Source organism: Phalacrocorax carbo, chromosome 18 (assembly GCF_963921805.1).
Source record: "Phalacrocorax carbo chromosome 18, bPhaCar2.1, whole genome shotgun sequence".
NCBI lineage: Eukaryota > Metazoa > Chordata > Aves > Suliformes > Phalacrocoracidae > Phalacrocorax > Phalacrocorax carbo.
The window spans coordinates 5,808,398-5,822,109 of NC_087530.1; the positions used below are offsets into that span (position 1 = coordinate 5,808,398).

General features: G+C 43.8%; 1 protein-coding gene and 1 non-coding gene across 11 annotated transcripts in view; both read right to left on the reverse strand.

The window, feature by feature from the left end:
• Nucleotides 1-135: 135 nt before the first annotated feature.
• The window catches only part of PRRC2B (proline rich coiled-coil 2B), a 50,856-nt gene continuing 37,279 nt past the window's right edge, over nucleotides 136-13,712 (reverse strand). For 7 of the 10 annotated variants that reach the window (XM_064468701.1, XM_064468699.1, XM_064468700.1 and 4 more), the window contains 9 exons: nucleotides 12,760-12,864; nucleotides 11,940-12,132; nucleotides 10,573-10,670; nucleotides 9,783-9,910; nucleotides 8,492-8,732; nucleotides 6,859-7,035; nucleotides 6,094-6,185; nucleotides 5,453-5,573; nucleotides 136-5,008 (listed from right to left, as the gene is read on the reverse strand). In XM_064468701.1, coding sequence (XP_064324771.1) covers nucleotides 4,868-5,008; nucleotides 5,453-5,573; nucleotides 6,094-6,185; nucleotides 6,859-7,035; nucleotides 8,492-8,732; nucleotides 9,783-9,910; nucleotides 10,573-10,670; nucleotides 11,940-12,132; nucleotides 12,760-12,864 — 1,296 coding nt within the window. In that variant the 3' untranslated portion in view covers nucleotides 136-4,867. Of the gene's footprint in view, nucleotides 5,009-5,452; nucleotides 5,574-6,093; nucleotides 6,186-6,483; nucleotides 6,574-6,858; nucleotides 7,036-8,491; nucleotides 8,733-9,782; nucleotides 9,911-10,572; nucleotides 10,671-11,939; nucleotides 12,133-12,759; nucleotides 12,865-13,712 lie in introns of those variants that run through there. The other 3 variants (XM_064468704.1, XM_064468703.1, XM_064468707.1) reach the window with 2 other exon arrangements.
• Nucleotides 11,599-11,686, reverse strand: LOC135316266 (small nucleolar RNA SNORD62). The gene has a single exon (XR_010375689.1). It is a non-coding gene; the product is annotated as a small nucleolar RNA SNORD62 (small nucleolar RNA).

Consider the following 13,712-nt stretch of genomic DNA (forward strand, 5'->3'; position numbering starts at 1 on the left):
CGGCCCTAAGGGGACCCGGATCCGCACCCGTGCTCTGGCCACCTCCATTCAAGAGAGGAAAAAAAAAAAAAAATATATATATATATATACATACGCAAGTCTTTAACCAAAAGAACCAGAGAAGGGACTTGGGAATTTGAGAAAAGCATAATCTGCTTTATTTTTTTTTTTATTTAAATAAGGAGAATTCTTTCATATGGAAAGAGCTAATACAATCACATATTTGAAAGGAGAAACAATAGGTACTGAAACAAGGAAAAAGGGCAATAAAGAGTGTGCCGCAACTGGCCTGGTGATTCCGTGATTCGAGTTCCGGTCCAAGTAAAAGTTTCCAAAAAATATAAACAGGTTGCACGTTACACAATTATCCATCGTCTGCCCTTTCAAATATCTGGTCTACATGAAAAGACAAAGAGAGGAAAGGCCAAAAAAAATTTACTATACAGGTCATGAGGTTAAAAGCTTTAAGGAGTACAATATCCCCTTGAGAAACAACAAATGCAATTTATACAGAACCAGAGGAGGGATTCCAGCTAAGGACAATGCCTCAAGACATGCTAAAGGGGTGAGCGCCTCACTGCTGCTGCTGTGATTCCCAGGGGAACGGGCACGGTTGTGGCTCCAAAACCTTGCAGAGCCAGGACGAGCCACGAAACCCAAGGGGGTGTCTGTGGCTGCTAGGAAAATCTGGTGGTCTTTGGATTAAAACAACAAAAAAAATGTAGTTGGACTGCTGCTGTCTTTTCACAGCCAGCAGTTCCACTGCTTCAGCAAAACACACCTTTTCTGTTGATGGGCCACAACTACCCGATGCCTGTTGTAAATTAATTCTTATTCACAAATGCATCTTTCTTACACGGAAACTGGGCTGCTGGATGTCAAAAATAGCTTGCACTACAAGGAATTAACCTGTGCTTAACCAGTCAGAAGCAAAACAGAAAGGTTAACAAAACGCAACAGAACAAGAGCTTGGCATGCAGTGGTGCTCGCCTGAAAGTGAATAGAGTAGCCTGCGAAAAGGTGAGACATAGCAAAAATGCTAGGCTCGTTTTTTAATATATATCTATAAATACACAGGAACCACAGGGCAGCTTGTAGCTTTGCAGCATTCTTGCAAGGAAACTGTTAAATGGAGTGCCTCTGCATGAACGCAAACACGTACGGAGTTCAATGGGCTGCAAACACATTCAGAGTTGACCGCTGTACAGCTGCCACATGACAGAGCCAGGAGCGAATTATGGAAGACCAACAATAATACCTGTTTCACTGGTGACTGTGCTGCTTCCACTTGTCATTTAAAAATACACTGGAGCGCCTTTTTTTCCCCTTCCTTTTTTTCTTCCCTAACCTCCTTTGGGGGTGGGGGGTGGTATAGGGGTATTTTTCTTCAAATTAAGAGCTAAAAGCAGGCTGAACTGGAGAGGAAAGCAGCACTGAATGCAGCTGCTAGGCCATGAATCAATGCGCATAAAAGAACCAGTTACACGTGCTTCAGACCTCCAGCTGAATAAAAAGCAGCAAAGTCAGTCTCTGAATATTTCTGCTTCACCCATTGTTACTGAAAATATGGATTCCACCTCTCCCTCCCACTGCGCCTTTCCTAGCAGAAGGAGCCTGCAATTTGGTAGCTGATTTCAAGTCAAAGCAAAAGCAACTCACAAAGGAATAAATTGTGAGGGCCTGACCCTTCAGCAGTGGACATGGCAAGCAGAATTATCCCCCTATAAACCATATCCACGTTCTAGACATCTCCATTCTCCTCCTCCCCAAGCTGAATTTGTATCAGCATACCAGGACCCTTGGCATTTCTGCACCTTGAGGATCAGAGACTTTCCTTTTGATTCAAGAGCACCACAAACTGCACTAAACTTGTACTAGCTTTAAACAAACAAAAAAATGTATGCAGAAGGATATTGCACCTTAGAAATTTGGGCTCTAAAACTGCTTTCCATCACACAAAAATCCATTAAGTGAAAGAGAGTCTTGCCAACTGCAGCTGACAGTCACGCAAAGGTGAGGAATGGAATGAAGCTCACATGCATTTCTTGGCCTTTCCTGCACAGAATAATTCAGACATAATATATAAATAGAGCAGTGAAACAATTACTTTTTCACCTAGACCTACAACATCAAATACGTATAAATAAATTCTAGTGTTTTATTCTGTTGGGGGAAGGAATGGAGGGCTTAAAAGAGAAAGAAGGGTAACCTTTTTCAACAGGAAGTGTTGTAGTTCTGATGGCATTTACACCAGAGGGACTGCAGTAACTCGTATCTAGAAATAACCCAGTTTCTCCAACACATTTGACCATTTTGAAGTCATATAGGTGGGAGGAAAGAGGTTAGTGTCTTTGTAAAGCTTAAGTAGTGTGTCCAGGGTAGGAAAGAGATGAGAAGAGGGGGGCTCGGAAAAGTCTCTTTAGCCATTACAGTTAGATTCTGGGCTGATATTAGCTAGGGCCAGCTGGGCAGAAGAAAAAAAAAAAAGAAAAACCAGACAGTTCTGTTGTTCATGATATTCCAGGGAAGACAACAGAAAAGGGGATGGGATGACCTACTGATGCAGCAATGTTTGGAAAATGTTGGGAGCAGGACTAGCAGATGAGGATGCAGGTCTGGGAAATGTCTGAAGGCTGGGGAAATATTTGTCGCTAAATCTCAAACCCTGTACTTTAAAGAGGATGCTAGAGAGATGCTGGCACACTCTGCTCTGAAGTTAAAAATCCATAAAACATGAAGGGGAAAAAAAAGCTTTTATTCTTCTTAAAGTACCATCCTATCCCTTTCCCTTCGGGTTCTCTGCCATGGTCAATGGGGACACCTGTGGAGAGGGGACATCACTAGGTCTAAGTTAGCTTAGGTTTCTAAGCTCTTTAAAGCTACTGTATAAAATTCTTATTTATACCTAGCTTAAAACTTCAAATGCATCCCTAGGAAGTTATGAAGGATCTTTCCCAGAAAGGGGGGGGGGAAGGGGGTGGGGGCAAATGAAGAAAGAGGAACACATTTCAGATCCCTTCCCGAATACATTCTTTGTTCAAAATATCTTCTTTGGAACCACCAACAAATGACTTGCTGCCACCTAGCAGAGGCAGACGACACAGCCAGTTAGCAAGCTATCATCTCCTGCAAAACTGAAGTTTTCTTTCCCTCACTTCAGAGTGACCAGCCTACTTTACATTTTGAAAGAGCTAAACAACACAAATCAAGCTAGCTGAAAGTATCTGAGTTTACTTAAGACTACCGTCAGCTGAAGGACTCCAAGCACTTTCAGGAACTTGTAAGTCCATCCTAAAATCTACACACACGCGTGCGTGCACATAAACCAAAACCAAACAACCAAAGAAATAAAACCCCAACCCCCTCCCACTGGGACCCTCCTTTTCATAGATCATCAAATATTGGTTAGAAAGTGTAAGATGAAGACACTGTATACACACTATATGCAACTGCGTCAAAAGTAAAGAACCATTTGCTGTTCATCTGGGGAAGGACAGTAAAAGGATGATTCCAAACTGCCTCTGTAACCATGCGCTTCCAACACATAAAAAGGAGGTTCCAAGTGCACTAAAATGGCTGCCTTGCAGAGGGGCTCCCTTACCGATGTGTTTCTATGCAAATTTTACAAAAGGCCATGAGTTAGAGGAACAGAAAGCAAGACCTAAGGAAAAGGGAGAAGAGTAAAGCTTAGGAGAGCAGCCCCAAGGGATGAACACAATATATAACAAGTCTCAAGAGACATGAAGAATTAGAGTGGCCAAGGTAAGAAGCATAAGAGAGCATCACAACTACAAAAAGTAGTCCATACAGACCCGTTGGCCCTAGCCAACTCTTCTGACCCATTTGCAGTGAGATTTTTCTTCACAGATTTTACATTTTGTAAATCACAGAATGATGAAATCTATGATTTGCATTTTGTTGTGTGTTTGGTAGTCACTAGAAAATCCCAAACCCACAAAAAAACCCTTAGGTCCAGATGAGCTCAAAACAGAAATTTGGTGTGTTTTTTTTTTTTCTTTAAAACAAAAATGCCACACATTTTGTTGTGCGCAAGGAACCCCAAAGCTACAATTAAAGTGGTGCCAAGTTTCAGGATTAATGCACTGATCTACTATATACCTTTAGTACACATTTACTTCTAAAGCAAACACTGCTTCTAGCTTAAAACAAAAATACTGAAAAATTAATGAATGCCGTAACTGTCCTGTTTTTTAAACCAAATAATCTGAAAGGCTAAGTCATCTGGGGAAAATATACCCAAATAAATTCAGTTTAGAAGAGTCATGATTCTCAACATAGCACAGAACCATATATAAAACTAAGCCAAGTTTTGTCAGAACACAATTTTAAGCTGAAGGGAATTCTTTTCTGGGAGGAATGAGGAAAGCAGAAAGAAGGCAGGGCGTGGGAATGAGAGAACATATAAAAGTTCTGCTATAAACAAAGATATAGCTTTTTTTTGTAAAAACCTCAGCTGCCTTTAAAATGAAAAACCTCAAACTAACCCCTCTCCCCCAGTTGCCACTCTGCTGAGACAGAAGTAGGGAAGGAGAAGGATGGGCTTTGCCAAGTGAGCGGTCATAGCTACCTGTGGGTGAGGTGTGGTGGGGAAAAAAGTGGGGGGGAGGGAAAAATGGCTCAAGCCACTTCAAAGTCACATGGTTGGTTGGTTTTAAAGCAAGCAGGTCAATGTCAGATCCACTGTTTCAAACTGCTTTGTTGGGAGAGGAGCTTGGATGATGTCACTGTAGTCAGTCAGTGTGGGGCAGGAAGTAAATCTGGTGAGATTTTCAGGAGATCCAGTGGGGTCCAGTCTAAGCTGCAGCACCCCTCAGGCAGCAGGACCAGCTGGGCATCAGAGGTGCTCCTAGGCCTTGCTTTCCTCCACTTTGACTGCCTGAGGTTTGATCGCTCCTGTGCGCACCGGCTTCATCTGGTTTGTGGAGGGTGTTTCTTGCAGCTTTACTGCTCCCAGGTTGGCTTTATTTTCATCCACCCGCTGCTTTGCCTGTTGACATACAAAACCCAAAACATTAGCTAGCACAGAGACCTCTAGGCAGATTTAAAAAACAGTGACCATCATTCATGCAAGACATCAGATTTGCTCCAAAAATCATGTATTTCTTCTATTCTGTCACATCTCGCTGTCCTAAAACGCCTCACACATAAGGATCTCAGTGTCTCACATGTCTGGCAATGCAAATAACCCATAAAAACTCAACAATAAACAACATGGACACTGTAAAACAGGTAATCCTCTAATCTCTCCTGACTTTCAAATCACACAGCATTACTCTTGGACTCTGCATAACACCCACCCACCCATTAACAGCCCCCACATTCAGCTTCAGTACACAGGCCTTTCTGTCGCTCCTCTCAAGGCCAAGGCACAAACATGACAGTATAGTAGAGCAGATACTGTTGGGTCAAACAAAGCACTGAGGTGCACTACCTGTTGTACATAGTGTCCTTGCACAGAGCCCATACTAACTGCTGGTCCAGATGGCTTTCCGCTTGGGCTGGCAGAGCTAGGCCTGGAAATCGAAGAGTCGACAACATTCATGGAGTAAATTCTACAATGGAATGAGAACCTTATTCACGTGTGAAAGAAAAAAAGACAGCAGAAAGCAGCAGTAGACAGGGCACGGGACTGTGCCATGCTGAGCAATGAGCTCCCCAGCCCAAAGACAACACAAGGACTGCATGTCTCAAAAGGCTCAATGACCTGAAGCTTTGGTACGTCTAGGCATTAGCACCTCTCATCTTGAGAGGACAGTGCTGGAAACGAAAATGTTTATTCAATGATCCTCAAAATTTTCCACCTTAACAATGAATACATAAAAGTACACAATTCCAATTTCTCTTTCAGACTCAGTAAACAAATAACTCAATGCACTTCCCACAGGCAGAGAGGGCCAAGTCAGATACACGCTGGCCCACACCCAAAAATGAAAGCCATGATCGTGGATTTTGATACAAGTATTGGGACATTCGACACGTTAAAACCCAAGTGAATCTTGTACAGGGATGATGTCACGTCACTACAGACAGACACGTTCTGACTACAGAGGCTAAGTTCTGTAAACATTTTACCTGTACGTATGTGGCGATGGTACGGACCCTCCGGAGGACATATTCTGTTTACCATCGGAGAAATGAAACCCTTTCATTTCCATTTGGGAGGACTACAGAGGAAAATAAGTGAGAGAGAGCATCACCTTTGCATCCACAAATCACTCACTACTTCACATAAACACTTAAGCCAAATCTTTGCCCTTCTACCCATCGTGCCCATTAAAAGAAGAAACATTTTTCAGGTGAAGAAAGTGAGGCTTGTAAGTGAAATAATCTGCTTGTATTAAACTAACAAGCCAGCAGCACAAGCAAACACAGAACCTGGAAGTTAACTGCTGTGCTCTCCCCTATAATAGACAAATTTATGATATGAATCCATCAAACCAGACATGACATTAATATACCTACTCAAATGGACAAGCTTCACAACACTGAAATATCTGGGCAGTATTCCAACTGTGTCTGGAGCTCACCACCCCTCAAGCACTCTGGGGAAACCTGTGTAAACATGTAATAAAACTGGAGACTCCAAACTGGATCCAGGCAGGATGTGGCTCCCTGGAAACAGAATGACGACCAGCAGCAAAACCTGAAAATCTGCTGGCCTGTGCTTTGGAGGTGAGGGGAAAAGGGCTCCTTCAATTTAACACCAATCCTTGGCTTTGATATTTAAGGATCCCAAACAAGCCACTCTCCCCTTTAACAAGCAAGATGAAGGTGTGAAACTTCAATGCAGGAGGGGTTAATGAAAGCCAAGATGAGCACAGAGGAGTTAATCCTTACCTCCCTGCTGGTAGCAAGAACAGAAGGCTGGGATCCAGGAGGAAGGATTCTTCGGGGAGCTCCTACAGGCAGGTTTTGCCCCTGAGGAAGCTGGATGGACTGTGGTAGAATCAGGGGCTGCTGGCCAGAGCCGTAGCGGGGCAGAGGAAGCTGGGAGCCAGGCACAGGCATTGTTAGCTGTGTGAGAAGGACATGTAGTTAGTTACTCAGTGGCAGTAACAGTCTTGTGATTGACACCTTGTCTCCTAATACCCTGAAAGCACAACATTGCTAAAAGGAAGCTCCCACGTGGTGCTGTTTGTCACAGAATAAACACAAATCAGTGGAACAGAGGGACTTACACACTGAAATGCATGTTCGTTCTGGTAGCATTGCCAACACCCTATCATGCTTTTAGCATGGCATTGATTTAACATAACTGCACTCAGACACAGGCCTTCCCTCCTTGCCTAGAGCCTTCAAGTCTTCCTCGTGGTCACTGCACGAGTACATTCTCATGATATGATGGCAATTTCAGACAGGTCAGCATCAGGTGTTTTGTTTGCAGCTTTGATGCCCAAACCAGGAAGTCTGCTACGCTTTCATGCCAAAGCATTTTGGGGTCTGGACCTCTAGAAAAAAAGCGATAGCAACCTCAGCTCTATGTTCTGCAGCGAGCTTCAAAGTGATGATGCTAATAATCAAGAGTAATTAAAGAAAATGCAGCTCAAGACTCAAGAGCCTCCTGTTCCCTCTGATTCATCTGGCAGTTCTCACAATTGCTGGATTTGGGAGGTTCGTGACAACACTTTGTAATAAATAAAAAAAATATAAGCCAGGCAAAAGAGATGTTACTTCTTACGATGGATGAAGTATTTCTTCAAATATTAATATTTAGTTTGCCAGTATTCTCTGTATTTTCCTTAGCTAAGTTACTTCCAGGATCAACTCTATGTCAGTCACAACAAAAATCCCCCTTGAAACAAAAAATAAACTTTAACATGTTGCACAAAATAAAGGTAAGATGAGTTTAATAAAAGTATCAAACTTCTCCAGAGAATCCGAACACATGCCCACAAATACATCTTTGGGCAGCAGGATTCAGTGTCTTTGAGCCGTGCTTTACAAAAACTTTTTCACACAATGAAATTCTTGTTAAGACACTACCAGGCAGATCAGCAGAAGTTCTAAATAAGACCTGGATAACAATCAAATTGAGAAGGTAGATGAGCTTTTAATAAGAGGTCCTAGTTACCCTGGAAGCTGAATTAAATCTGGAGACAACTGGGATTTGGCTCTCAGAAGAGGTACTTTTAGGACAACTATCACATCATGGTCTCCTATGCATGAAGCCGTGCAAGGTTTGATCTGCATGAAACATCTATATTAAGGGCGAGGACTTCCTAGTTACAAAATGACATCTCAACAGGGACAGGCAAGTAATTAGCAAGAATCTCGTTAAATAAGGTGCTGCACGTTTGAAACAAAGGTTGACAGAACAGAAGCTCTTGGGGAAGTCTTTTGCCTCTTTACAAAGAGCTTAGATCACACAAACACATGACTCGGCACAAATACTAGTTTCAACCCAGTCTCAGAAACAAATGGCTGTGAAAAAGCCTGTACAATGGAGTGGCTTGCAAGCCCTGCTCCTAACCTGTGTAAGCTGAGAGTCCATCATCTGGGAAGCTCCCATACCAGCCGCCTGGTTTATCTGGCCTTCATAAACCAGCGTCTGGCTTCCATTCATGGGCTGATAGGGGGACCCAGACTGCGTTTTCACCACCTCCAAGGGCTGCATGCCTGGGAAGGCGGAATATGGAGGCTTCAGAGCAGTGCCTCCTGTCAGGACCATGGTGCTGGGTTGAGACAGACTGGGGTGCATATACACCTGAGACCTGGAGAATAAAAATATGCTCGAGTCATTACACAGAAAACCTTTGGAGACTATACACACGTATACCACGTCTGGCCTGAAATCAACAAGCAGTTCCCAAACTCTACTAAACTGACAGCTGTGATGCCACTTTCCATTTTAGTTACAGGAGTTTTTACTTCCACTTAAGCCCTTAACCATGTCCTTGTGCTGCAGGGATATTCAACAGAGTTACATTGTGTCCTATCCAAAGTTTATGTATCAACAGCCTGCACAACAAACTCTACGTTAGAAGGGAGGATTCAGGTTACCAGAAGTCTGCAGCAGTTTTGCAAAGCAGAACAGAATCGGAAGTTACAGGTTCAAACAGCTCTTGCAAAATAAGTGGTCTTTTTAAAAACTCAATGTCTAGGTTTTTGAGGTCTTGAAGGACTATTCTGATCATTCATTCTCATCTCATGTAGGAAAGGGAGTACAGCGTACAATTCCCACAGCCAGCCCAACTCTGAAGGGGATGTCTCATTCCTTCAATTCTAGTAAGCAGTTCCTGTAGCCAATACTGTTGCTGTTACACTGTGTTTGATTTCCTAACTTGAATCTTACAATTTTTTCTCCAAAGTGCAGGCATTTATTCTGTTCTTGTCTTGTAGTTCGTATCTAATAAAAAGAGTTATTAATTTTGCTATGCAGGCACTCAGCTCTGATCAAACTGTCTCTTCATCTTCTCCCCAGTAGTAAGCCGAGTAAACTGTAAGCTCTGGGTTTCTCACTAAGTCTGCTTCCCAGCCCACAAACCTCTTTCCACACCAAGATTTGCCTCATCGTTTGAAAGGGCAGGCAGAGCAAATGAATATCATTTTCCAAGGATGGTCATACAAAGAAACATGCTACAGAGAGCCTTATGTGCCCGATAGTCCTTGCCCTCCATCCCAGCAATGTTACTAGGGGAAGGAAGCAGGATGTCAACAACGGGGAAAGAGAAGGCAAGTGTGGAGTATATGATCAATGTACATGGCCATCAGGAACACAAGAGTTCAGACCACAAGGAACTGGAAAAACTGGAAGCAGTTACCTGAAGGGCTGTATGGAGCTGTACATTTCCTGGGACTGGGAAACAGGCAGACCACCCCTCAGCCCGAGCTGAGCTTGGGCCTGTAAGGATGTGTGGAGGGAAATGGGGATCTGTTGAGCAGCAGCAGCCTGCAAAAGAAATTAAGGTGATTGAGAGGTACAAGAGGAGCCAGAAACTCTCCCAGGCTATTAAAAATCCATCAGTCTCCTCCATGAGTCAATCTGCCATGGCAATTACCTACACTGTGCCGTTACCCAGCCCCCTCATGATTCCACAGAACAGCAGCACACTGGCAAAGGAAGACACTGCATCAGCACCCAAGAGGGAAGACCAATGCCTGCAAAATGTGAGGCATTTGATGGACACATGAGGGGACCAATGTGCTCCACACACAGAACAGGCAGTAAAAATCCCAGCTCCCAGTTGCCTGCAATCTTACCTTGAAGGGGCTCTGCCCAACCCTATCAACACCCTATTTACTAAGGCTAGTGAAACTGCTCATCAGTATTGAGTGGCTGTGGAATTTACTGAAAGTCACTTTACCTCACACAGACACCTCAGCATCTGCTTCAGTTAAACCCAGTCCAAAGGCACTGGTACAAAAGGGGAAAATCCCTCAATTCCCTCCCTTCTATTTCACTAACCTGTGACACCCACTGGGAAGCAGCATTCAAGGAACCTAAAGGGAGCAACATCTACGCTCGTTTGGGCTATCAGAGCCTCCTTGTTTCTTAAATGCCACCCTGAAGACTCCTTGAGAAACCACTAGCTAGTTGTATTTCTCCCTTACCTGTTGATAGCTTTGCTGCTGAGGTATCGTCTGAGGGACCAGGCGGGGCTGACTTGCAAACACATGGCCATCCAGATACAGCGGTGGAATATGGTTACCTAAATATCAGAGAAGGCAGGCTGTAAATTCAAGGTACAAGGGAGACACAGGCACAGTATCTCCCCTGCAGAGACCTGTGGGTCAAGACTATTTCCTACATCTCAGCAAGTCAACACAAAGATAGTACCTATTCAGCAAAGCCTGTAAAGCTCCTAAGTCCATATATCAAAGCCGGCAGCCCACTTACAGTAGCAGGCTTGCTGATAATTAATCATACCTTTCTATAAGAAGCTAAATGTAAACCCAAGTTTCCCGCCTCCACAAAAAAGTCAGAGACACTAACAGTTCAGGAATTGGTGAGCTGTACTCCAAACTGTACCTAAATGCTAGAAACCCACTCTGCAATAATCTCATCTTTGCAGCTAAGAGGGATGGAAAGAGCAAACACAGTGTTTGAGACCTTCACACAGGAGATCTAAATGCCGTATTCACACCCCAAGGGTGGCACCAATTAGAGAGTGCTCTGTGCAGATCTGAACCATGGGATTTGCAAGCAAAATGAGGGTGGGTGGGGAAGGAAAAATCACCTGACTTGGAACAACCTGTTTTCCAAGTGGAAGCTAGTAACAGAGTCACTATGGTGGCCCACTTGCTATCATTTCTGCCCAGCATATTCCACTCCATTCCTGAATTCAGGAATGAGAAAGATAGTGAATGCATGAGAGGTCCTTTGGGACCCAGGTGTCAGAGAATCCAAGTATGTTTCCTTTTTCCAGATCCTGTGCCTAGTTATACACACTAACATGACTGAGCTTAAGCTTTCTCTCCATAACTCTTCTCATCTCCCTGAGTTTTGCAAACTGTAAGCAAGTTGTTGTTATCACGTACAAAAAGCAGAAGGTGCTCAGAACCTGTGACGAAACAGAAAAGTCTTATATAGCAAAACTAGCAGAGGAGTGGTTGATATTGATATTGGGGCTGCTGAAGTCCCTCAGCCATAGGTTTCTTCACTTCCCTTCTATTCTATTGAGCACACAGCAAAGGGTAAGCAGGATCTATTGAGACATCACAGAGACTTGCCGGTATGTAAGGGAAGTCGTCCTTGTGCTAAGTTTGTATCAGTCACACTCAAGTAACATTCTCCAAACTGGGGAGACAGTCCCTCTTTCTGTCTTGACTGTATTGTTGTTAAGAATCTGTTAAATACCAGCCAGTCAGTTACTTTACATCAAAGCTCTTCTCACCATGCTCTTACCTACTATAATCAGAGGGTGATTCCTAGATACCAACCAGACAATACAAATACTGCTGCCACAGTTTGCGGGTACCTGGAATAGATGCAGAAGGTGCTACAGACGCCACAGGCATAGGAGGCATAGAAACTCCACCAAAAGAGCTGTAGCTGACACCGTTGGAAGCTCCAACACTGGAAGGAGGCTGGATGCCTGAACCCGCGCCTCCTGGGGAGTTCTGTTCTGGTAAACTAGGAGAGTTTTCCCAAGCTTTACGAGCAGACTCCATCTATGGAAATGAAGGACAATAACTACAGACAGTTCAAACAGGGAGGACAATACTGAAGCCTAGAGTTGCTCATCTATGACATATTAGTTCAAACCCAATCTAGTCTAGTCACAGTGGAAAGCTGGCAGGTCTCAGGTCAAGGGGTTTCATACCAATTCCCAATGGGCAAGTATCCTTCATGCACATTGAGTCCCTCTTTGTATTTGCTGAGCGTTTTGGGTTTGGGGGTGGTGGTGGTTTTCTGCTTTGGTTTATTTGGTTGGGGGGTTTGTCGTTGTTTGTACTTTTGGTTTTTGGTTTTTTGTTTGTTTTTGTGTTTTTTTTCCCTTCTTTAATCCATCAGGCTCCTAGGATCCCTGACCAGCCATCTTACCAGCTACTGAAATAGCAAGAAAGCTCTGTTGCACTTGTTCTAAAATAGGTGAGGGCTTCAGCATCCAGGACTGTTGAAACACACACCCTTCCACCCATGCTGAACAGCATATATGCACAACTTCTACAGAAGCTAACTAAAGATTTAGCAGTACCTAACAGAACACTATGGGAAAGATCTCTCCACCCTCACTTCTGTGGCCATGGAGACACGGCATCCCCACCTAGGACAAACACACATGCCAGCTTGCTTACCTTAAGAGTAAGGTCTGCAGTGGGGAAGGACATCGGGTTCAGGCCAATGCACCGCTGGAGGTGATGATCTCTTCGCAGAATGGGAATGGACTGCGTTAACCCTGCCTGAGGGGAGATTCATAAATGGTGAATACTTTATAAACTATTATGAGAACATCATGAGCTACCAAGGCTGACAGAGCCTCAGCTGGCAGCTCTAGTAACTAGACCTCAAAAGATTCAATCAGTTGTACTGCGGGAGTTAAGTACCACAATCAACCATGATCCATTCTGCTGTTGGAATAAATGAAGCTTTGGTGATGTGCAATGACAGCCACTATGTCAAAGTAAACCAGCTTCTGCTTAAGCATCAGTTTGACCCAGTAACTTCAATTTGCAGAAGAGTTCCCCCTCCTGTCCCATATTTGGAACAGGACAGATTTCAGACAAATGCCGTTCCTGAAACAGCACTTCTGAAAAGAAACACAACCTCCAAAATCAGACAGCCTACAGACTTGAAGACATTTTAAAAGCAGCTTTGAGAGTTTCTCACATTTCTGTCCACAGCTGAGCTACAAGCTGGGCTTTCAGAGTGCTCAGTCTTTCATATATAATAATGAAATACCCAGATGGCTGGAACAAGCTAGGAAACATCCAAAAGGACCTAGCTAACAAGTTAGTTCTCTGCCTTGCTGTGGCAGACGAGACCTTCTGAGGAAGCTGGCAGTCCAGGCCTAAGAATGCCACTATCCACATCACATCCATTACCAGCTCTTTTTTATATCTCATGGGAGAATGGTGATCTCAGAGATCTGCAATACTACTTGCCTTACACAGGTCACTGAATGATAATGGAGTCGCTCCCTATGTCACTTCTCAGCTAGTGATGCTCATTTTACCAAGTTACCTTGAGGGCACAGATTTCCATTATGGATTTTAGTCACGCGTGCTGCCTAAGCATTAAGTGTGAAGTC